The sequence below is a fragment of the Carassius auratus genome, unplaced genomic scaffold (assembly GCF_003368295.1).
Source record: "Carassius auratus strain Wakin unplaced genomic scaffold, ASM336829v1 scaf_tig00216816, whole genome shotgun sequence".
NCBI classification, from domain to species: Eukaryota; Metazoa; Chordata; class Actinopteri; order Cypriniformes; family Cyprinidae; genus Carassius; species Carassius auratus.
Genome location: NW_020528749.1, coordinates 36,284 through 58,890, shown reverse-complemented (window position 1 = coordinate 58,890; position 22,607 = coordinate 36,284). Strand labels below are relative to the sequence as shown.

General features: G+C 39.4%; 3 protein-coding genes across 4 annotated transcripts; 1 reads left to right on the top strand and 2 right to left on the bottom strand.

The window, feature by feature from the left end:
* Window positions 1–319: 319 nt before the first annotated feature.
* On the bottom strand, window positions 320–8,970 carry LOC113098999 (zinc finger protein 76-like). Of its 2 annotated transcripts, XM_026264053.1 has the most exons (13): window positions 8,893–8,970; window positions 5,980–6,067; window positions 5,495–5,578; window positions 4,326–4,403; window positions 4,118–4,251; window positions 2,990–3,061; window positions 2,786–2,902; window positions 2,400–2,601; window positions 2,065–2,244; window positions 1,323–1,523; window positions 1,096–1,250; window positions 919–1,023; window positions 320–561 (listed from the first exon to the last, which is right to left on the bottom strand). In XM_026264053.1, exons 2-13 carry the CDS (start codon window positions 6,050–6,052, stop codon window positions 478–480), a joined length of 1,485 nt encoding a protein of 494 aa, XP_026119838.1. In that variant the 5' UTR covers window positions 6,053–6,067; window positions 8,893–8,970; the 3' UTR covers window positions 320–477. The 2 variants fall into 2 exon arrangements, with proteins under 2 accessions (XP_026119838.1, XP_026119837.1); XM_026264052.1 differs by lacking the exon at window positions 8,893–8,970 and having other exon boundaries at window positions 5,980–6,545.
* Window positions 8,971–11,030: 2,060 nt separating this feature from the next.
* On the bottom strand, window positions 11,031–14,393 carry LOC113099000 (bombesin receptor-activated protein C6orf89 homolog). Its single transcript, XM_026264054.1, has 8 exons — window positions 14,258–14,393; window positions 13,731–14,150; window positions 13,492–13,657; window positions 12,878–13,014; window positions 12,713–12,807; window positions 12,491–12,626; window positions 12,273–12,396; window positions 11,031–11,357 (listed from the first exon to the last, which is right to left on the bottom strand). The coding sequence occupies exons 2-8, from the start codon at window positions 13,917–13,919 to the stop codon at window positions 11,275–11,277; spliced, it is 930 nt and encodes a 309-aa protein (XP_026119839.1). The 5' UTR covers window positions 13,920–14,150; window positions 14,258–14,393; the 3' UTR covers window positions 11,031–11,274.
* Window positions 14,394–15,419: 1,026 nt separating this feature from the next.
* On the top strand, window positions 15,420–22,244 carry LOC113098996 (ADP-ribosylation factor-like protein 8A). The gene is made up of 7 exons (XM_026264047.1): window positions 15,420–15,689; window positions 17,379–17,459; window positions 18,211–18,284; window positions 18,361–18,454; window positions 18,560–18,627; window positions 18,717–18,787; window positions 19,296–22,244. Exons 1-7 carry the CDS (start codon window positions 15,504–15,506, stop codon window positions 19,343–19,345), a joined length of 624 nt encoding a protein of 207 aa, XP_026119832.1. The 5' UTR covers window positions 15,420–15,503; the 3' UTR covers window positions 19,346–22,244.
* Window positions 22,245–22,607: the final 363 nt, after the last annotated feature.

The window sequence follows — 22,607 nt, the reverse complement described above, 5'->3', positions numbered from 1 at the left end:
CTTTATTCCAGAAAGATGTCACCTGCACACCTAATGTTGTTCCTTATTGGTCCAACTTTGTTGACAACCTGAACTGAGGGAATATATGGACACTTCCTTACGAATAAAGTAAGAGAAGTCTCTTTCAGCATCATACATGGGTATTATCCTGCTAACGACTTCTACCTCAGAGGAGAAATGCATCAGAAACGGGTTTGGGTTCATTAAAGTTTTACTAGAACTCTACAGATTCGTTATTCTCCCAGATTCTGGTTTTCATCGCGCCTCTCTTAGGAAGAGTAAATACAACTAAATAAAAAACACATTTGACACAAAGTTACTGGATAAAGCTTATTTATTAACAAATATACATTTTCATCTGGTTTCATATCTACAGGCTCGAAGCAGGTAAAAAAGACCCTTGATGAGTGCAGAAGCTCTTTCTCATACTCTCTAAACGTTATAAAAGTGAAGTATTCATTATCTCTCTCTGAGCCGTCACTGATCTGAGCTCAGTCCGCTGTGCTGGATCGCTGCTGTTGCCATGGTGATGGCCTCCTCTAACGTCTGCTGCTCCTCTAACTGCACACAAACAGTTCAACAGTTCATACTCACACCATACAAACAACACATTCTCATCATACACTGTACAAACTACACCAATGTAGCATTTAGTTGTTCTTGAATACAAGTATTTGGCATACTATAGTCTTTTTTTTTGACTCGAAATGTTTGCTAAAACAGAATGCCAATATGGCGTACTATTTGCGATAACATTTTAATTAAATTTTCACGTTTTTAAACGTTCTCAACACAAGAAGCGATTGATATGAGACCAATAGTGATAAGTTTAAAGCGGCTATTTCAGCTCAAATGTTACACTTGAAAGTATGGACTGATGTGCGTTTAGCGTTTAGTGTTTTTAGCCGTGTTTGGTACCTGTACGGCGATCTGTGTGCCGTTCTCTGTTGCTAGCAGCGCCACCTGCTGGTACGGCGACGCGTTCACTTCAGTCATGAGGCCGTTTGACGTCACTATAGCAACCTGCGGGAACGATCACAGTTAGCGCTTTGAGCCGTGATGACCGCGCGACACCCTCCATCCCATAATACTCACCGGCTGCAGCTCCTTGCCATCGCCGCCGGCTCCGTCCCGGGTCACCATGGTGACGGCCGCGCCGAGCACCTGCAGGTGTGAGCTGATGTCGTCGTCGGTTTCCATGGTGACTTTAGCATCACATTCGTTCGAATTGGCCTCGAAAGCCTCTGCGTCTGCGCGAGAAAGTGTTCGTAAGAGTTGAGTCACTGAAAGTGTAAGTCGAGGGAAACTAGAGGAAGACGTACCGGCGTCCTCCACGGTGTCGAAGTCTCCGTGCGCGGTGCGCTTGTGCATTGCTAGCGTGGACGTCTGTCTGTAGGTCTTCCCGCAGTGGCTACAGGTGTACGGCTTACAGTGCGTGTGGACCACGTGATGCTTATAAAGACTGGAGTACTCCGTGAAACTCTTCCCACAGCCGGGAACCGTACACAGATACGGCTTCTCACCTGAGACAGCAGACAGAACGATCAAACGACACCAAAGACCGATGACTGTAGCGGTAAACGAATGGTAACGTCCAAACCATAACAATGTTTATTATGAGCGTTTTGCAGACTTGTCGCTTTAAATGCGTGAGCTCTAAACAAAATATTCTCAGTTGTGATTTTTCCAGCTGACATACGATTTGTAAGCTGAAAAAAAATTGCAGCTAAGAAAAATTAGTTTAAATTGAAATACTAAAACTGCTAAATTTAAATAAAAAAATATAAATTGAATCTGGTAAACAGAAATGTCAAAATACGAAGAAAAATTACACAAGCATATAAAATTATTAAAACTTGAAAATATAAAATGTAGAAAAAACAAGGTTAATTGTTCTGAAAGAGATTGCCACAATATTGTTCCTTTGTATCATTATAACTGTGGTGCAAAGTTCCTCCACTGAAATCTGCACTGGTAACATTTTTGCCATTTGCGCAAGTTTCCCAATCGTGCCGCTTCCTCTTGGTGTTATTAGAGCAGCGGTACATGTGAGCGCTGTGTTACCGGTGTGTATCCTCATGTGGTTCTTGTAGTTGGTTGCGCTGGCGAAGGCTCTTCCGCAGGACGGCTCGGGGCACAAGTATGGCCTCTCGCCCGTGTGCGTTCGCGTGTGAACCTTACGAATGTTGGAGGTGGTGAAGGAGCGTCCGCAGCCCTCATACGGACACTTAAACGGCTTCTCACCTGCAAGAGAAAGACATTTAGGTTACTGATTTAGGTTTACATTAAACATTTATGTTTTTTATATATGCAAAATGACATCTATACATTTTAGGTTAAGTGCAATTCAGTTAAATGGTATCTGTGCAATCAAGATGATGATACTGAAAAATTCGTACCGGTGTGTGTGCGCACGTGTTTCTGCAGGTCTCCGGAGGTTTTGAAGGCTTTGTAGCACATGTCCTCGGGGCATTTGTAGGGTTTCTCGCCCGTGTGCGTGCGCAGATGGCTCTTGAGACCGTACCCGGTGGCGAAAGCTTTAGCGCAGGACGGCACCTCGCATCGGTACGGACGGTCACCCGTGTGCGAGCGCTCATGCACCTGCGACACACACACACACATAACACAATAAAATGCATTTTGTACGATCCCTCTTATTCTGGTAAAATAATTCACATTTATCAGATTCTGAAACGGGGATGTAAACTTTCGACCTCAACTGTACACACAGCTGTGAGACTCTTGAGGCCTGCTCTGCCCCAGTGCATTGTGGGAAGCTCTGTACCTTCAGATGGTGTGCTGTGGTGTAATATCGTCCGCAGCCCGTGTGTCCACAGCGGAAACTCTTCTCTCCCACCGGCTGGACTTTACCAGAGCTCCAGACCTTCCCCTCAAACATCAGCTGACAGACAACACACGTTATATGGACAGTTATATACTCAGTGCATCAGTGTGTTTAAATAAACAAATTAAATTAAATTTATCGCACCTGTATGCTGGTCTGCTCCGCTCCGTTTGTGTTCTCCATGTTCTCATCCACCTCGACCTCTGACCCCGTCAGCTGAGCCACATCAAATCAAACACCAGTTATGATGAACGTATAAAATCACTAGGGTTGGGTATCATTCGACTGTTAACACATTTTATTTTTTCACATCTTATGGTTGTTGCCAAATTCTGTTTTAGCATGCCTAATTATCTGATTGCATAAAACTATTTTTAATTATCCTTACAACAGCCTTACGATATTCTGTGTTGTTTATTTAGATTTTTCTGGTTATCGAATGAAGGCACAAAACATGAAAATAAAACAAATGTTATTTTTTGGCCAATAAATGGGATTTTGTAGTCAAATAAAAAATATTGTGATTATTTATTAAAAAAATATTTGTATAAATTTTTCAACAGTAGTAGTTGCCCAGCTGTATTTCTTACATTCTGCTGAATGACAGGAATATATTTCTGCCACAATTTCTTCAAGTTAAACCAAACTTTTATTTTGACAAGCACAAATATGATGCATTAACTATTAGTGTAGTTCTGGAGATGTTGTTTGTGTTTTTATATATATCCTTATTCAGTGAGACAACAGACGCTGAAATCACCGTGAACATTGCGCGTTTCAATTTGTGTGAAGTAAACAAAACCGTGCGTCTGCGTCATTCATTCACACAGAGACACGCAGAACATGAGAGATTCATATTTAAAATGCTTTTCTTGCAGCTTAATATTCACAGATTCACTAGACTATATCACGATTTGATCAAGTGCAATGACGTAGTTTTGATTAATGCATCCAAACTTTGGCAAATTGCGTGAAATTCTGCATTAAAATGTAACTTCCATTTTTATGACTGGATTCCATGATTGTGTCCACGCTTTCTGCATCGCGCAAATTCGCGCAAACAATATTTTCTGAAGTGGAAATTGCGCAAAAGGCCGGGATTGTGCAAATTATTTCCATTTCACGCATTTCACATTAAAATGCAAATGCAGGAATTGTTGAGCAGAATCAAAATGCATGCGTCTTACTGAATACCTGGATATTGAAAAATTTGAACCAGTTTTTGATACCCAACCCTTAAAATCACGGCTAGCGTGTAGCATGTGGTCGGACCTTGCTAGCGTAGCTCTCCAGCGTGGCGATGGCCTCGGCGTTTAGCTCCACAGCGCTGCTCGTCTGGTGGTGGATGTACGCCGTGCTGCCGTCCTCCAGCTCAACGGCCTCCACGGAGCTGGGGTCAAAGCCGTCTGTCACACACAGGGGTCAGAGGTCAACTGTGCTCAGGGACTCGCCGCGTGTAAGTGTGTTAGCATATGGGCACCTTTAGGTGTGTGGTGAATGAAGGCCGTGGTCCCGTCCTCCAACTGCACCGCCTGACCGTCCTCAAACGCCAGCGACTCTAAACACACTTTCTGATTCAATCTTTTTGGCAAATAATGGTGTACCACAAATATATTTTTTTGCATTCCCATTTGCTCAAATAGCAAAAAAATAAACAAAAAAATAAAAAACGTATTGTGCCTTTGGATGTCATTTTTATAGATTATGGATGAAACGTGGTATGATTACTCTACTTTTAAAACTTTAATTTGATTTAAACAATTGGTCTACATAATCACACAGAGTTCATAATAATAATAGTTACATTTACACAGTTACAGCATGAAATGGGCTAACTATTTACACCTATAACATTTTACAGTTACCTATTTTATCTCCCAATTCTGACTTTTTTTAATCGTTTACATCTTGTATTTCAGACTTTACAATTCGATTTACCTTAAGTTTGTCAATTCTGAGGGGAAAAAAATCTAGACGTGTGGGATATTAACTGTATGATTCTGAGCCGAGGGGAAAATAGAGAATGACGAGTTTATTTTTCTAATCAGAATTGTAATATATAATTTCGTAATTGCGAGAATAAAGTCAGCATTTTGAAGTATAAACTCATTAAAATAACTTTTTTTTAATTCCATTGCTAAAAGAGACTGCCACTTGAAAACTGTTATTTTCAGCCTCCAGATAAGCTCCGCCCACAAAAAAAATCATCACTGTTTGCAAACATCACATTTTTCTATAGCATTTTAAATATATTCATATATATTTTTTAAATATAAATAACTTTTGAGGATTTTACGATGCTGATGACCATTGAAACATGTTATCACATTCTTACGAAAAGGGTCTGAATGATAGAAACTGCAACGCGCAATACAGCGGGATAGTCCCGCCTTCTAAACAAAAGAGCCAATCAGTGACTGGTAAAGACATGAACTGTCCAAAATGACACAATATACAATGCACTTATGCACTCAATCATGTAGTGTATGAATTTAATAAATTTAATTTGTCATTCATAATCCGAGTCAGATAGCTACTCACTACATAATTAAAGCTACGTCAGTTTAGTTCATCTTTAATTTTTCGGTGAGTTAAGTGCATCATCCGGGTAAGACTCTGGTATCACACTTGCTCAGCAGGGTCACGCACCTTTCTGCTGGACGCTGACGTGTTGAATGAACGCCGTGGTCCCGTCCTCCAGCTGAACCGTGTTTCCCTCCATTAGACTCCCATCTGAAGACCACAACACCGTCAGATCTCTTACACCACCACTGCCACTAACATTTATTTGGGTGACCGAGTAATCGTCGATTATTCTGATAATTAATCAAGGAATTGTTTTTGTTTGTTTTTTTTGAAGACCTAAGCGAACAATAGCCTTTTAAAGGATTTATAATACTACTGCTGTCAACCGATTAATCGCGATTAATTCTGGCAGAAGTTATATTATAAATAAATGTGTAATATAAACATTTTTCTGAAATGTATACATGCACTTGTTTGTATTTATACATAAGAAACATACACAGCACACACACATATTATGTAAACAAAAACGTTCTTTTTGGATGCAATTAGTCGCGATTATTCGTTAGTTATAATACTATGTTTATATTTCCATGAGATTATCTCACCGCTGATGTTCTGCTGAATGTAAGCGGTGGATCCGTCGCTCAGAGCCACGGCCTGAAGCCCCAAACCCTCCATCGTCTCACTGCAGCTCTGAACACACACACATTACACCTTACACACAGCCGCGTCACACAACTATACACACACACACAGTCAGCATTTGACACCTCACACACAGCAGTCAGATAACAATACCATTTGACCCATATTTGAAAATCTTTAAGTAGAATCACTCACTTCATTTCAAATATGTAAAGTGTTTAGATTTCAAACACCATCTTGGCTACATTTACCGTTATTCTGGGATTTGTCGTAGGCAAAATCCACGCAATCGGGGGTTTGCGCAAAATGTTGTTTTATTGCATTGACCGACAGAAACCTGCTTGGTTTTACAGTGACTCACGTACAGAGGATATTTTACCACACCTAACGAACTTAACCTACCGTGCATTTCTGATATTGCTTAATTTATATTCAGCATTTTAGGTCAATTAAGTTCAAGATTCCTGGTATTGCAACATTATTTTAATGTTAACGAAGCTGATTTTCCTTTCAAATTCTCCTGATTGCAAAATTATTTATTATTAAAATTGTATTTTGTTGATCATAGCAGTATTTATCCAGATTTTAATAATGAAATTGAATTGTAGTAATAAAATGTAATAAAACCAAATATCATTCTATAGGTCTAAATAAAGCAATGATAAGCAATAAATGCAACATTATTTTTTATAATTTTTTCTCTCGAATTCTCGTGATCACAATGCAAAAAAAATTAACAATTATTTATAATTTAATTAGTTTTATTACATTAGTATTTGCTTTAATTATGTTGATTTTAATTTAAAATATTTGAGTTTACTTAGTAATAGAAAATATTAAAGGGGGGGGTGAAATGCTATTTCATGCATACTGAGTTTTTTACACTGTTCAAGAGTTGGATTCCCATGCTAAACATGGACAAAGTTTCAAAAATTAAGTTGTACGTTTGAAGGGGTATTTTTGTTCCAAAAATACTACTTCCGTTTGTCACAAGTTTCGGAAAGTTTTTTCCGAGTATGGCTCTGTGTGACGTTAGATGGAGCGGAATTTCCTTATATGGGTCCTAAGGGCACTTCTGCCGGAAGAGCGCGCGCTCCCGTATAGCACAGCACTGAGAGCACAACAGACTTCACTGAGCAGAGCGAGAGCGTCGCGAAATGTCACAAAAGAAGTGTGTTTTTGGTTGCCAGGGCAAGACAACCCTGCACAGATTACCAAAAGAGAAACAGCATTAAGGGACCAGTGGATGGAGTTTATTTTTACAGAGCATCAACGGAGTTGTGCAAGTGTTTGTGTTTGTTCCCTGCATTTCGAAGATGCTTGTTTTACAAACAAGGCCCAGTTTGACGCCGGATTTTCACATCGTTTATTTCTTAAGGATAATGCAGTCCCAACGAAAAAGGGTCACGATCGTGTGTTGGAACCGCAGGCAGTGAGTAAAACTGCTTCAAATATCTCTGTGTTGTTAACTTAGCTATCGGCGTGTAAGCACATCAAGTAAACAACATGCGATGTTGTCATCAAACTGCACTTTCCACATGTACAGCTTAAAAAAAAAAAAAAACGACAAAGTGGAACTTAGTCATTTTCCAAAACCGCTAAGCAAATATACACAGTTTCAGTACATACCACATAGAGACGTCGTTGCTGATGCTGCTCTTGTTCAGTTTCAGCCTCTGGATCTGATTCTGGATCATAAATATACGCTGAATCTGACTGTTAGCAGTGGTTTGTTTTGTCCTCACGGTAATGTCACAGCTTCCAGAGGCGCTCAACGCAAAAGCCTACTCGCGCTCGTGATTCTTTAGCTCCGCCCACACGTCACGCCTCCAGCCACTCGTGTTTTTCCGGGAAAAATCGGTACAGACTATCTTTCTCTTATGAATATAATAAAGACTTTTTGGAGTTATGAAGGATGCAGTACTACTCTATAGGTACTCAAGATTAACAGGATATTGAGTGAAAACGAGCATTTCACCCCCCCTTTAAGAATTACAAAACACCCAGTAGTTACTTTTAGTTGTTTAAGAACTAAACGTGCTAGAACTAAAACTAAAATAAATACCAATTAAAACTTAATAGTAAAAAAAAAAAAAAAAGAATAACATGACCCAAGCACAGAATTACTTAAAGTTAAGTGATTTCCAACCCTTCAAGTGTAAAGCGTTCATCTTTCACACGCCACTTATACTGTTATTCATTGCATTTTATTAAATACACGTGACTGGGAGTTCGCTATACATGTTGGTCAGGTGAATTTGTCATGTTGACCAACAGAAATCTGACTGATTTGAAAGTTATTGTATTTGCTTCATTGTAGAGCGGATATTTTGCCACGAAATTACGGCCGCGCCAACTACCGAACCTTTTGGCGTTGCTTAGCAACAGAAGTTGACAACAATAAATCCAGCAGACACCGGTGCTGTTGCTAAGCAACACACGGTCCATTTGAGTTTTAAAATAAGTTAAGAGCACCATATCTGCGCTGCTGCAAACACAGTAAAAGTAGCACGGTACTACCGCGTTTTTCCACGTGTGCCACGGTAATACCGCGGTGTGTTCGAGGAGCGCGGGAGCACCGTGTGAATCACTCGGAACATGATTCTGGAGAGTATACAGCTCATGGTACTGCCACAGGACTTTTATAAGTGTGTTTACAGAGCAGACGAAGGCTGACACGCGCACGCCGCAGGCCTCGTGTCACACTCACGCGCACTCACTCACTCTCACGCGCTCAAACACACACACAGACGGACGGAGCGCGGGGATAACGCGAGTAATGTCGGAGTGCGTGTGTCTGCAGAGCTGCTGTGTGTCCGCCACTATCCCATCATTCTCTCCGGAGCAGCAGCAGCGCAGCTTGGGATACTCACCACCGCCAGCGGCCCGACATGCACCGCGACACCCGGTCACGCGCCTCGCTCCTCCGGCAGGCGGCGCTCATACCGGAAGTCACTAGATCAACCCATACATGTGACCCTGGAGCACAACACCGCTCATTCTCTCTGAATAAATCATCTCTCTCCACTTATGTAGGGTTTGTGAGGAGGACAATAACTGAAAATCTGAGGGGGCAAAGAAATCTAAATATTGAGAGATTCATCTTAAAAGTGGTTCAAATTAAGTTCTTAGCAATGCATTTTAATAATAAAAAATTAAGTTTTGATATGTTTATATTAGAAAGTTTACAAAATATCTTCATGGAACATGATCTTTACTTAATATCCTAATGATTCTTGGCATAAACGAGAAATGTATAATTTTGACCCATACAATGTATTGCTACAAATATTACCTGTGCCACTTTTGACATGATGTTTAAAAGTATAGAAAAATAAACAAAAAATACAAATAGGTGAGCGAAGCACGTTTTAGAGACTAAAATGAAAATCAAGTATGTTTATAATATGTAAATACTAAAATATATATCCAATAATACATTGTATGTTAAGTATCCATTCCAAAGCCCTGTGTGTTTGAGCCACAGAGCGCCTCCTGCCGTAAACAGGGAGACTCACATCCGGTCCTCACCACTCACTTCCGCCGCTTTGCTCTTAATAACCGGAAGCTCACAAGGAGGAAGTGTTCCTAACGGCACTTCTCCGCGGTTTCTGTTGTTTTTGAACACTTTGAACACTTCACCCTTTCGGTCTGGATTTAGAGCAACCTTACACATTATACAATCACCATCATTCTTATTAACACCATCTGTGTGACGAACAATAATCACATCAAACACAGTTTACGAACAGCAGCTTCTGTTTACTGTGTAAATCACAATCGACATTAATCTCTGAATCAGATTAGTAAATCACGTCATCTGCATCATATTCTCATTGTTTACGATGATTAAACTCCAGAGGACTTGAAAAAAAACAAACATTGGCTATATTAAACCTGACAGCGGTGACGTCATCGCTCGGCCAGCGTGACATCATCCGCTGACGACCAACATTTAAAGTGCTCTGATTGGCTGATCGCGGAACATGCGCGGCTCACATTTCAACACTGACATTACATTCGTGACAATAAAACGCATTTTCCGACACACTCCTGTTACTGTGATGCAAAAATATTACTGCTGTCAAACGATTAATTGCGATTAATCGCATAGCCTACAAAATAAAAGTTTTTATTTGTATTGTATGTGTGATGTGTGTATCTATTATGTATATATAAATACACACACATATAGTATATATTTTGAAAATATATCCATGTATTTCCATGTCTATTTTTATATTAATACAATTTGTATTATAAATATATTTAATATATAAACATGACATTTTTCAGGAATATATACATGCACGTGTGTATATATATACACATAATAAATATACACAGTACACATACATATATAAACGAAATCTTTTATTTTGGATGCAATTAATCGTGATTAATCGTTTGACAGCACTAAAAAATATTCACTGTCATTACCGTATTTTACTATTTTTTTTAAACTTAGATTCTCCTGATTAGTTCTTGTTACCATAATATTACAAAATATTCTAAATGTCATTTCCGTCATACACAAAATAAATCATTCTCATTACCATAATACACACAAAAAACCTTGTTCTCATAGCCACAATGAAAAAAAATATGATCGTTCTCATTACCTTCACCAAAAAAATAAAGATTTTGAAAAAAATAATTCTCATTACCATAATGAAAAAATACACCAACAGAAAGATTTACCATAACATGGGAGAATGTTTGGAAAATAATAAAATTAAATTATAATAATAAATAAATCTCCTTCTCATTATATTAGTTATATTTATGCTCATTACCATTACACTTTTTGTTTTTTTTTACCATAACAAAAAATATTTTCCGCCCAAAAATCTTGTTCTAAGCACTGTATCACAGAAATAGTATTCTTATATAAATTGAGTCGGTACAGCAAATATATTAAAACAATTTACAGTTGATTTTATATATTAACATTAATTGTATTGTAACGGTAATGAGAATTTATTTGCACACAGTAATGAGATATTTAGTATTTTTTTTTGTATCCCAGTAATTTGTAGACGGAATGCTCTCAAAAGGTCACGAAAAGACTGTCAAAATGTACTAAAATAGGGTTGATTTTCTTTCAACAAAATACAGTTTCTCTGAACGTGTTCCCGAGGATCAGAGAACGTCCCCGGAGCCGAAGATCCCAGAAACCCCAGCGTCTGAGGAAAGAGAGTCCGAGTGCTGATGTCACTTCCTGGAGAGGCGTCCGGATGGATGTGATAAGAGTCTCAGAGCACAGGGCCGTCACACAGCACTCTCTGAGCTCCAGACGGGGAGAGCTCCAGCAGCCAGAAGCGCGGATCCGCCAACACTGCGCACAGAACAACAACCCGATCAGACCACAGGAGGAGCCACAAATCATGTCAATCAGCACAACATTAGAAATATACTTTATCCCCACATTAGGTATTTCCTGGAGCACCTTCAGCGCTATTACTTCTGCGATGCATGTGTGGAGTTTCTGCGCAAGTGTGCCCTCTGCCTTCCAGTGTGAATAAAACACTCATTACATTTCATATATTTTCTTTTTATATATATTTAGTATAATCTTGAATTACATTGCGCGTGTACTAAGTAATGCTCATAAATAGTGGTCAACCAATATGTGTTTTTTGACAGCCTTGAATGCTTCAGCCAATGCCGATATTTAAAAAATGCCAAATATCGGCCGATATATCGGTCAACCATTAATCATAACACCCTATTTTAGGTAAAATTAGGAAAAATAATACTTTTCTCTAAAGGAACAGGATCTCCTAAATTATCGTCACTGATATCATTATCGCAATAAATACCAGAAAGTATGGTGAATTATTTTCTTTTAATTATTTTTTTAATTTATGTTTCATCAGTTAAGATTTCTTTATGTCCGTTGTGTGTTTTATTCAGTGATAACTGGATACTTCTGGTATCCAGAGATTTCCTGGAGAGTCGTCAGTGCTATTACTTCTTTACTTTGCGCGAGAGCAGAAATGTGTTTTTTGACAGCCTTGAATGCATCGGCCAATGACGATATCTGAAAAATGCCAAATATCGGCCGATATATCGGTCGACAACTAATCATTTTGGGTGAAATTAGGAAAGATAATACATTCAGGATTCCCTGAATTATCGTCATTGATATCGTTATCGCAATAAATATCAGAAAGTATGGTGATTTATTTTTTAACCCCGTATGGCCCACCCCTAGAAGCACACGCTCACGGCTCTGATAGATGTGTCTTACCCATGTCTCCCGGCTCCAGCCACAGACTGAAGGAGCGGCAGAGGGTTTGGCATCGCTGGACGGGAACAACACGAACCCACGGAGAGCCTTCAGCCACCACCAGCCATCCCCACACCTGCACCGCCTACAACAACACCAGACAAACATGAGGTGGCCATGTATACACACACACACACACACACACACATGTATATATAAAAGAAACGCTGTGTTCTGACCGTGTGCTGTGTGCTAGTGCTGTAGCTCAGCTGGCAGCGCTGCAGTGTTGTTCCTGTGTTCTCCAGCAGAGGGCAGAGCTCAGTGTCAGGAAACAGCCAGCGGAGAAGCGTCTCTCTGGGACTAGACGAGAAACTCCTGACACACACACATATACATGAGCTTCAGACACACACAGATACAGATGCTGATGATCATGTAATAACCCGAGGGCTGCTGGTTACCAGAGCAGGGTGAAGTTGGCCGGTGTTTGTGTGAGCATCTGTGGCTGAGAGAACTGCTCCAGATGAGACACACGGTGAGACAGAGACTCTCCGCCCTGAAACACACACACACACACGTTAACCTCCATCATCACCACCACACACTATGAGTGTGTGTGTGTGTACCTTGAGCAGCAGTGGCTGCGTGTGTCTGATGATCCCCGCAGACGCTGTCAGCTCCAGCACCGCAGTCACGTCTGCGCAGGCCGAGCAGTTCCCCCACGGCGTCTGCAGCGCACCGGATGCCCACCACTCGTGGAACCCTGCACACACACACACACAGGCGTGTTGAGATGGACGTGGCCAGAGGATCTCACTGTAATTCCAGCTTTACTCAAAAACACATTGAGTGGTCTTCACAATCAATAAAAACAGTCAAATACAAACTCAGAACATTATACAAACCTGCAATAAATAAATATGTAAAAAAATTGACAAATATAATGTATCTACTGTACAGACGTGTGTTTACATTAACTTCAGCCTGAGTACTTCACTTTTGGTGTGAAAGAACTTCATCATTTGTCAAAGAGGAACTTTTTATATTAAAAACAAACCAGTAAACCCAGCCCAGATTTAAAGAGTAACTATAAAGTAATGTAGCTCATGACTTTCCATAAAAAGTAACATTTTTAATTACTTTTTTAGGGAGTAATGGGAGTATTGTAATGCATTACTTTTAGAAGTAACTTTCCCCAACACTGTGTGTGCAGAGCGTGTCTGATTGAGTCTGATCTCACCGTGCAGGTTGTATTTGTTGGCGATGGGCAGCTCCAGCAGCCGTGCGTGACTGAGCGGGGATGATCTGTTGAGTCCGGCTGAGCTCGAGGAGTCCAGCAGCGGTGCTCTGTGAGGATACGTGAACACCAGCACCACCATCAGCAGAAGCCCCAGCGCCAGCACCAGCTGCACACACACACACATCAGTCACACACCGGTCAAACACAGAGAGTTTTAGTGTGTGTGTGTGTCCTCGCACCTTGACGGTGGCCCTCAGGATGGGGAACTGTGGGGGCTCCCTGCGCGGCTCGTTAGTCTCCAGCACCTGCTTGATGAACTTCTCGATCTCGCTCTCGCTCATCCCATACCTGTATCCTGACTGACGGAGGATGTCGATGCTCTCCGACAGCTTGTCATAGATGCAGGGCTCGCTGAGAGACGAGCCCATGATACCTGTGTGTGTGTGTGTGTGTGTGTGTGTGTGTCAGTGCCTCGCCTTCATCACCAGCATCATCTTCTTCATCAGAGTGAGGAAACAGCCGCAGATGAGTGTGTGTGAGTCAGGGCCTCATCATCATCTCTCATGTGTGGAAACGGTGTGTTATTATGTGTGTGTGGGTGATACTGTGTCCTATCCTAAATCCCGAGAGAAGGCGTCTTCCTTCATGTCTGCTGATCTCTGTAACACACAAACAGGTATCAGCTGACCAAAACACTCTCAGATACAGCCTCTATCGGCCTCTTACCGCTCAAAACAGCGCTATCAGACACGAACAACCGTCTTACCGTCGCGACCGGACCGTTTATCGCTGATTCAACGATGATTTTCCGCAGTTTCGGGAGTTATTTCACTCGCGGGTTCGCGTTAGCACCTCTCGCGCTGCCGTGTCACTCATCTGCGAGTTCACGAGCGCTGATTCGACTCGCGCGACGCGATAACGATACACTTATCCGCGATAGTTTAAATTATTTTAATTAGATGATAGGTTAAGTAAATGCTTTGGGTGGTTTGTAGTTTATAAACAGTTTATTCGCGTAAATATGTAGTTGATGTTTTGGGGATACAAACAAGCGAAAGTGCCGTTGTAAATGATCAGATGACGCCATAAACCTTGACCTAACTAAATATTAACTCGAAAGAGCGGATTTTATCAAACTGTACAGTTTGACGTTACATCACTGTAGGGATTATTAGAAAAATAATCACATGTTTTTTTTAAATTATATTTACAGTAATGTTTTGTCTGCTTCAAAAAAGTACACGCTGAAAAATAAAATAAATATATTAATTATGGAAAATATAGTTTGTCATTTAAACACTTTAAAGCAGCGCTGATTTTTATATTATTTTGAAAGAGATTTTCCTGAATAAAAAGTTTAAATAAACAAACATCAACAACAACAACAACAACAAAAACTAATATTTGGACTATAATAAAACATGTTCAAAACAATGACCTAATTTTTCATACTGTTCATTTTATAATTTAATGTAGTAATACATTTTTAAACATAAAATAAAAAATAAATTATTTCTTGCTGATTTTTATGTTATTAAAAAGTGCCTTGGATTTGTAAAGAAATCAAATAAAATAAAATAGTTGAATTATTATAAAACCTACTGTAAATAATACCCAAACTTTTCATACAGGTCATTTAACAATTTAATTAAGGCATTCGGTGTACTTTTAAATTATTGGTAAATTACATTTATAGATTTTCCATTTTTTTATTAGATTTTTATCAATGCTGAAAAATCAAAACCGTATACAAAAATTACAGACAGCAATAATAAAATAAAAATAAATAAAGCGGTGTTTAATACATTGCAAACCGAGAAGAAGAAAACCTTCAGACGTCATTAAAGATATGAGAAAAGAGAGATTTTCAGACTTCACAATGTTTTATTAATGTTTCGCAGGGGAGAGCGGCGGTGACGTCACCGGCGCGCATCCAGAAGGGGGCGCGCGTCGCCGCGAGTCCCGCATTGTTTGGCTCAGCTCCGCTGTGCGTGGACGTGAAACCCCACCCAATGAGGAAGAACCCTCACCCCGCGAGCAGCAGCAGCAGACCCGCACCGAGCTCGAGCCGCACCATGATCGCGCTGTTCAACAAGCTGCTGGACTGGTTCAAGGCGCTCTTCTGGAAGGAGGAGATGGAGCTGACGCTCGTCGGCCTGCAGTACTCGGGGAAAACCACCTTCGTCAACGTGATCGCGGTAACCGAGCCCTCCGCGCGTTATCACAGGCCTCGCGCCTCCCGCGCCGCTGATTGTGCCATTAGATACAATAGAGAAGATACTATGTGTCACCTACAGAAGAATCAGATCAGATATACAATGTGTCGGATATATATCAATCTGTCCGATTCAGCGTCACTAGATACAATGTGTCAGATCAGAGACAATACAGAAGATACAATGTGTCGGAGTCAGCATCTTTAGATCAGATAGAGTATATCAGATGAGCGTCTCTGGACACAATGTGTCAGATTCAGCTGGGTTAGCTCAGAGATGATGGAATCATCAGTGCATCAGATTCAGTGTGTCACATCAGACACAACCTAGAAGATACAACGTGTCGGTTTATAGGAGGATCAGATCATTGTATCACGGTCAGAGTGTCTGATTCGGCTTCTTTAAAACACAGTGTATCAGATCAAACAGGATCAGGTACAGTGTGTGCATCCTCAGGTCAGATACAGTACAGAAGATGTCATGTGTTTAACATCATCAGATACAGTGTGTGAATCAGACTCGGTGTGTCAGACTCAGAGTGTCAGCTTCAGCATCATCAGGTCAGACCTCGCTCACTCGAGGTGTGCTGGATACAGAAACACATCCGGGAGTAATTCAGCTCAGGTTAACACAACAGAGCCAAGAATCGGCGAGTTCCTATGGAAACGCCGTGCTGCATCTTTCCTCATCTTTTGTTCAGTGGTCAATTACAGACTAAATGATGCTTGTACAGTCGTTTCTCATAGCTTTCATTTCATCTCTCAATCGCTGAGAATAAGAACTGCGTTGTTTGTTTGATGCTTATTATACAATAAGAAATCACATATGTATTTATAGCATATATACATTAAATATATTAACAGTATATTGATAATTATTATATATGACAATAGAATAAATATAATAACATTACATTATGTAGTACTTGTAATGGCGTTTATAATTAACATACAGCTATAAGTATTTTGTGTATATTGTATATTTGATAACTATACTGTAATAATGTATAATGTTGTGCGCTATGGGTCACGCTGGTCAGTAGGTGGCGCTCACAAACTAACCCTGAAACATGATCTACTGAGGAGCAGGTGACCTTCAGACAATCTGTTGCTATAGTAACCTTCGCTCTTAGAACCAGAAGCTGAGATTATCTGCTAACTTATCCTTAAACACACCTCCCAGATACAGCGATATTAGGTAGAACCTGTCACATATAGCATCATCAGATACAGTCAGACACAATGTTTCAGATACAGCACCCTCGCACACAAACTGTCTCATAAAGTATTATAACATTCAATCATTCAGCTGACACAATGTATCACACAGAATCATCAGATCAGATACAGTGTATCAGATTTAGCATCATAGTTGATCAGCTGACCCTGTTTCTCAGCCAATCAGCATCTGGCATTCTGTCCAATCATGTGGTCTGCCTGAACGGTGTTTATGTATTCAACAGCCACTACACACACTCACACACCCACACACACACATAAACTCAGGAAGGTCGTCGGTGCATAAATTCAGGAGTTTCGCGGCAGTAAATCAGGCTGGAGCTGCAGGGAGGTTTGGTCTGTGATCAGGCAGATTTCAGTGGATTCAGATGCTTGATTTGTGAAACTCTGTCTCTGTGTGTGTGTGTGTGTGTGTGTGTGTGTGTGTGTGCAGTCGGGTCAGTTCAGCGAGGACATGATTCCTACGGTCGGCTTCAACATGCGCAAGATCACCAAGGGAAACGTCACCATCAAGGTCAGGACCAAAATACAAATAATTTAAATATTCATGTTTTATATACATTTACATGAACAACTGCATTCAACAATTGTTTTTCAATTGAAAATGTTTTTTTTTAAATATTTTATTAAAACTTTTGCACAAATTAGGACAGTTCCCGATGGAACAAAAAATTAGAAGTGCTAATATCTGCACATGTTTTAGTGTTGACCATAGTTATCGTAAGACAAATGATTAAAATGAAATGTTCCTTTCATTAATGGCAATTATAAGTTTATCAATAACTATAAAAACATTTGAATCATAATCAGCCAGCTCCTAAAGAAAAAACCCGTACATTTATAAAAAGTTTTATATTTTCGTGTTTATTTAGTAGTTCTTGTTAGAAAATAGTTTGAAAAAGTTCCAATGTTAAAAGTGTATGTTGCTAAAAAAAACTAAATTGGTATAAAATGAAATATAAATAGTTGAATAAAATATTGCTTTATCTGCAACCGTCTTGCCTATTAAACTTAAAAACATAAAATTAAAAAACTTTGTTTTTATATTTGTGTCATCTTTAGTTGTCTTTAAAAAATATATAATATAAAAGTTACTTTAATATAATTTCTTAGTTTATTTAGTAGTTATTGCTAGAAATATTGCTATTAATATTTTCATATAAAATTGTCAAATCAAATGGTCTTGTTTAATAAATTGTGCAATAATAAGGCTGTATAATATTGAGTTTCTGTCTGTTTGCATGTGATGACTGTGTTTGATGTAGTTGTGGGACATCGGCGGTCAGCCGCGCTTCAGGAGCATGTGGGAGCGATACTGCCGTGGCGTCAGCGCTATCGTGTGAGTATACTCATAGTCTCGGGTACGTCACGTAAACACCGTCACATGATCGTAACGGATCGCGTCTGTCCTTCAGGTACATGGTTGATGGGGCCGATCCGGAGAAGATTGAGGCGTCCAAGAACGAGCTGCACAACCTGTTAGACAAACCCCAGCTGCAGGGAATCCCAGTGAGTCTGATCCATCCTGACTTTCCATGCGTTTAGATCAGGTTTTACGAAACGGTTTCCTCTCTGTGTGGTTGTTCGATCATAAGAGTGTCCGTCTTTCCTCAGGTTCTGGTTTTGGGCAATAAGCGAGATCTTCCCGGAGCTCTGGATGAGAAGGAGCTCATTGAGAGAATGTGAGTTCATCCCTAACAGTTCACTACTAAAAATGTTAGGATTTAACGCAGTCTGATTGTGATCCGATGACTGAAAATCTGATGCACAGGAACCTGTCGGCCATCCAGGACAGAGAGATCTGCTGTTACTCCATCTCTTGCAAGGAGCAGGACAACATCGGTAAGACGTAGAAATTTTCTGGTTATAAAGGTTTTTTACCTGCATTTTTAATTGCATTTTATATTTTGTGGTTTCAGGTCCTGCAAAATTACTAGCACCTTTTCTATTTTTCGAGATATTTATCTTACAGTGTACCAACTGATCAACAATCAACAAGCTACTAAGAAAGTGTATAATAAATGAACAATTATTCAGTTAGTATCATTATTATTTTTTAATCCAACAATTGCAAATAGCAGCTAACTCAATTCACGTGATGTTTGTACTACTAGGCATCTTTGGTTTTCTCTTTTTGTGTAATATAAATGTATTATTACTTATCATAAGTTGCTAAAAGTTGGCAAGTAAATAAAAAAAAATAGCTGAATTTGTTGAATTATGTGCTTATAGAAGAAAAAAAGTTGCTAGGGTAGTCTGAAAAGTTGTTAAATTTAGCAATAAAATTGCTAAGTTGTCAACACTGTGTGGGCGGGTCGTATGTTAATGAGCTCATGGTCATGTGTTGCAGACATCACACTACAGTGGCTGATCCAGCACTCGAGGACCCGGCGGAGCTGAGGAGGCGGAGCAAGCGTCTGATTGGAGGAACCGCATCATGTGATCAACTGCATTTTAGACGCTTTTGATTTCATTCTAAACAAACAAGCATCCGCCCCTCCCTGTGTTCTTATAAACTAATCCACATAATTTACATCGTTTGAACGTTGATTTTTACTTTCACTTGAATGTGCTTTTTTTTTACGGTTCGTCATGAACAAGTCACGTGACGTGCTTCGGTCGTGCGTGTCGTTCTGCGTGTTTGCTCGGAGCCGGGATCGAACCTCGACTCGACGCCTACAGCATCTGTCCGAACCAGCGCTCGATGGTCATGTGACTTTGGGCGTTCGCGCCGCCATCTTGTTTTAACGTTCCAACGTTGTGAGAACATTCCACATGCTCTCTGATAGTTCACTGGGAGAATTCGTTGATGTACACTATTGTTTTGCGGATTTGTTTTTTTTTGTATTATTAGCCTGTTAGCTGGACCTAGTGCTGGTGTCGTTTCTACGAACGTGACATCATCTTGTGTGCATCAGGGTCCCTTGGTTTGCGTTATTACTGTAGCATTACCACATCTTTTTATCTGAAAGCACATGAATCATTTTGAAGAGTTAAACATGTCCAAATGAAGGTTTTGTACGTTTCTTTTGAGTCGCCGTGTCTACAGCGTTGTATCGTTGAAGTGGGTGGGTTGTAATGGCAACGGTTCCAATCGCGTATTTTTTTTTTTCTTTTTTCTTTTAGGAATGTCAGTCTGCGAGTGCGTGCAGAGCAACATCAGTGTTTTATTCGATGCTTAACGGGACACAATGACAAACGTTGATCTGTCTCTGTTGGACCTGCAGATCGTCGGGCTACTTAAAACAGCGGAGATTCGGCAAATGTTGCGTGATTCTCCTGCTTAAGTCCAGTGTTGTTTCTGAACACTGTTGGGAGAGATGAAAATCTTGTGTTTTTTTTTTATTTTATTATTATTTTATTAGTGTGATTATTTTTTATTTCATATGTTTTGTTTCATTTTTGTCACACGTGGATGTTTTTGGCCTAAATCATAACGGTTTATAAACGCGTTGGTAGATTATACATATGTAAATTGACACATTTCAGTTGTTTTTGGCATGTCTTTTCACAGTGTTTTTCAACTGGGTTATGTAAATAGCAACTTAAACCAAATGAGATCTCCCTCCTAAGCGTTACGGTGTTTGTCTTAGTGTGATTAGCGTCCTATGATAATAATAATAATGATAATAATAATAAAGAAGACCCCGCTCATATCACAGCAATCTGAATGAATGGATTGTGTGTGTGTGTGTGTGTGTGTGCGCACGAAAGTGAGTGATGGTGTTTGTATGCACAGATACCTTGGTATGACGACTAGAACAATATTTACGATATAAATGCCTAAGGTTTACTTTTACGCAACTGTTAATCACTTTATATTCATCCTGTTCATTCACTAATGTTTGATTGTCATGAGATCATAGTCTACACAAGAGTGAACGATGCAATGCGACAAACTGGTGGTAATCAACACTGCTGCACTGGTTAAGAAGACATGATACAGTCAACAATTGATGTTACAAAGTTTGTGTTACGACACTGGTTACAATGGTAACCATAGCTACAAAAGATGTTTTTGCTACAATACAACTGTCGTTGGAAAGTGACGCAAACAGCTGTGTTGACAATAGCAGTTATTTACGAAGTTAACTTTCAGTTATGTAACAATGTTGTGAACTTGCAACATAGACAGACTTCGTATAATGACGCAGAGTGTAACAAAGTTGATTTCTGACTAAGTCATTTGCGAAGTCAACCTAATTTACATTCATGATTCACGGCAAAGTGAATCATCAAAAAAAAAAAATTATTTGTGTAAGATCAAGCTTGTAAATGCCTTGTTGAAGTTGACATTGCGAAAGTCATTTACGAAGTCAGTCTGATGAAGTTGAATTTGTTGGTATTAACACCATTTACAAAGTCATACTTATGTTCGTAATTGACTTTGTTAGCAGTTGAATTACACAACTTTATTATGTGACTTTGTTAGGTTCGGTAATGGCTTTGTCAAAGTCGGCTTTGTAACCCTCACTTATGAAGTCATTCTAGTAGCGCACAACTTAGTTGTGTAACATCGAGTTTGATAAATTATTTGAAAAAGTCATTAAGAAGTCAATCTAATCAAGGCAACTTTGTTGATTATAATGACATTATTTTAAGAAGTTATACCAAATAAGTAATTTTCATAATAAACTTTGTTGGCAAACTGTTATGTGACTTTGTAAGGATCATAAATTACTCTTATGAAGTCATCTTCAGCTTTTTTTATGAATTGTACAGTGTGGAGAACTTTATTTATTATGTCGATCTAATTGACACTTTGTCGTGTTGCGTTGATTTAACGCTGATCGCAGAACGTCTTTGTTTCTGCTGCTTGTTGAAGCTCATGTTCACTCCTGTCGTCAGTTCATCATGGACATGAGCTCATCCGCGCTCTTATCGGTTTCTGTATGTGTGTTGATTTAATTATTTTTTGTCTAATTACATGTGGCCATAATGTTTGTTTTGATGTTTTAATGGTTAGTAGCAGTGTCGCGCCCTTATGTTTGTTGGGGAGTCATGTGATCCTCCCCCCCTGCATGACTTCATTATGGGATTGAGCTGGTTGCCATAGTTACTGTATAATCAGCGTGTGATAGGACCGAGCTCGATGATGCCCCCCCACCCCTTTATATGGACTATATAAAGTAAGTTTTTAAAGCAGTCACATAACAGGCGTTCCTGTACCAGACTCCATCAGTTGAGATGTTCACTTGGGATCTTTCTATTCTCTCGTACTCGCGGTGATAACTGTACATGTTGTTCTTGTTATTTACAGATTATTTAAAAATGAAATTAAATGATTCCCCTCTCAGAACCACGGTTTCTTCTTTCTTGAAGTCGATGAGGTTTTGATTTTAAGTCTAATTCTGTGATACTGGGCAAAAATGTTCTTCATGAAAATCGTTTTAAAACAAATGAGAAAATGTTGACTTTTTTTAAGGAGCTTTAATAGTAAAATAAAAACATACAAAGAGTTTTATTTGGTAGTTTTGACCTAAATGTGATAAGTAAAGCATTCAGAATAACATACCATCATACTGCATTTCTGTGTTTTATATATATATAATATGTACTGTGCCCCATGTTTTATTTTTGTACTTTAAGGAATATACAGGTATACCATATCGCACAATGCTATATGATCAATTTACCTTTAAAAAAAGACTAGAAAAATATA

Excerpts from the sequence above, each read along its gene's own strand:
- LOC113098999 (XM_026264053.1), bottom strand. The coding sequence starts at position 6,052 with ATGGAGGGTTTGGGGCTTCAGGCCGTGGCTCTGAGCGACGGATCCACC. Across the intron at positions 5,579-5,979 it reads CATTCAGCAGAACATCAGCG|ATGGGAGTCTAATGGAGGGA; the intron begins GTGAGATAATCT and ends TGTGGTCTTCAG. Across the intron at positions 3,062-4,117 it reads TGGAGAGCTACGCTAGCAAG|CTGACGGGGTCAGAGGTCGA; the intron begins GTCCGACCACAT and ends GATGTGGCTCAG.
- LOC113099000 (XM_026264054.1), bottom strand. The coding sequence starts at position 13,919 with ATGGGCTCGTCTCTCAGCGAGCCCTGCATCTATGACAAGCTGTCGGAG. Across the intron at positions 13,658-13,730 it reads TCCTGAGGGCCACCGTCAAG|CTGGTGCTGGCGCTGGGGCT; the intron begins GTGCGAGGACAC and ends GTGTGTGTGCAG. Across the intron at positions 12,397-12,490 it reads GCACTAGCACACAGCACACG|GCGGTGCAGGTGTGGGGATG; the intron begins GTCAGAACACAG and ends GTGTTGTTGTAG.
- LOC113098996 (XM_026264047.1), top strand. The coding sequence starts at position 15,504 with ATGAGGAAGAACCCTCACCCCGCGAGCAGCAGCAGCAGACCCGCACCG. Across the intron at positions 15,690-17,378 it reads CCTTCGTCAACGTGATCGCG|TCGGGTCAGTTCAGCGAGGA; the intron begins GTAACCGAGCCC and ends GTGTGTGTGCAG. Across the intron at positions 18,628-18,716 it reads AAGGAGCTCATTGAGAGAAT|GAACCTGTCGGCCATCCAGG; the intron begins GTGAGTTCATCC and ends TCTGATGCACAG.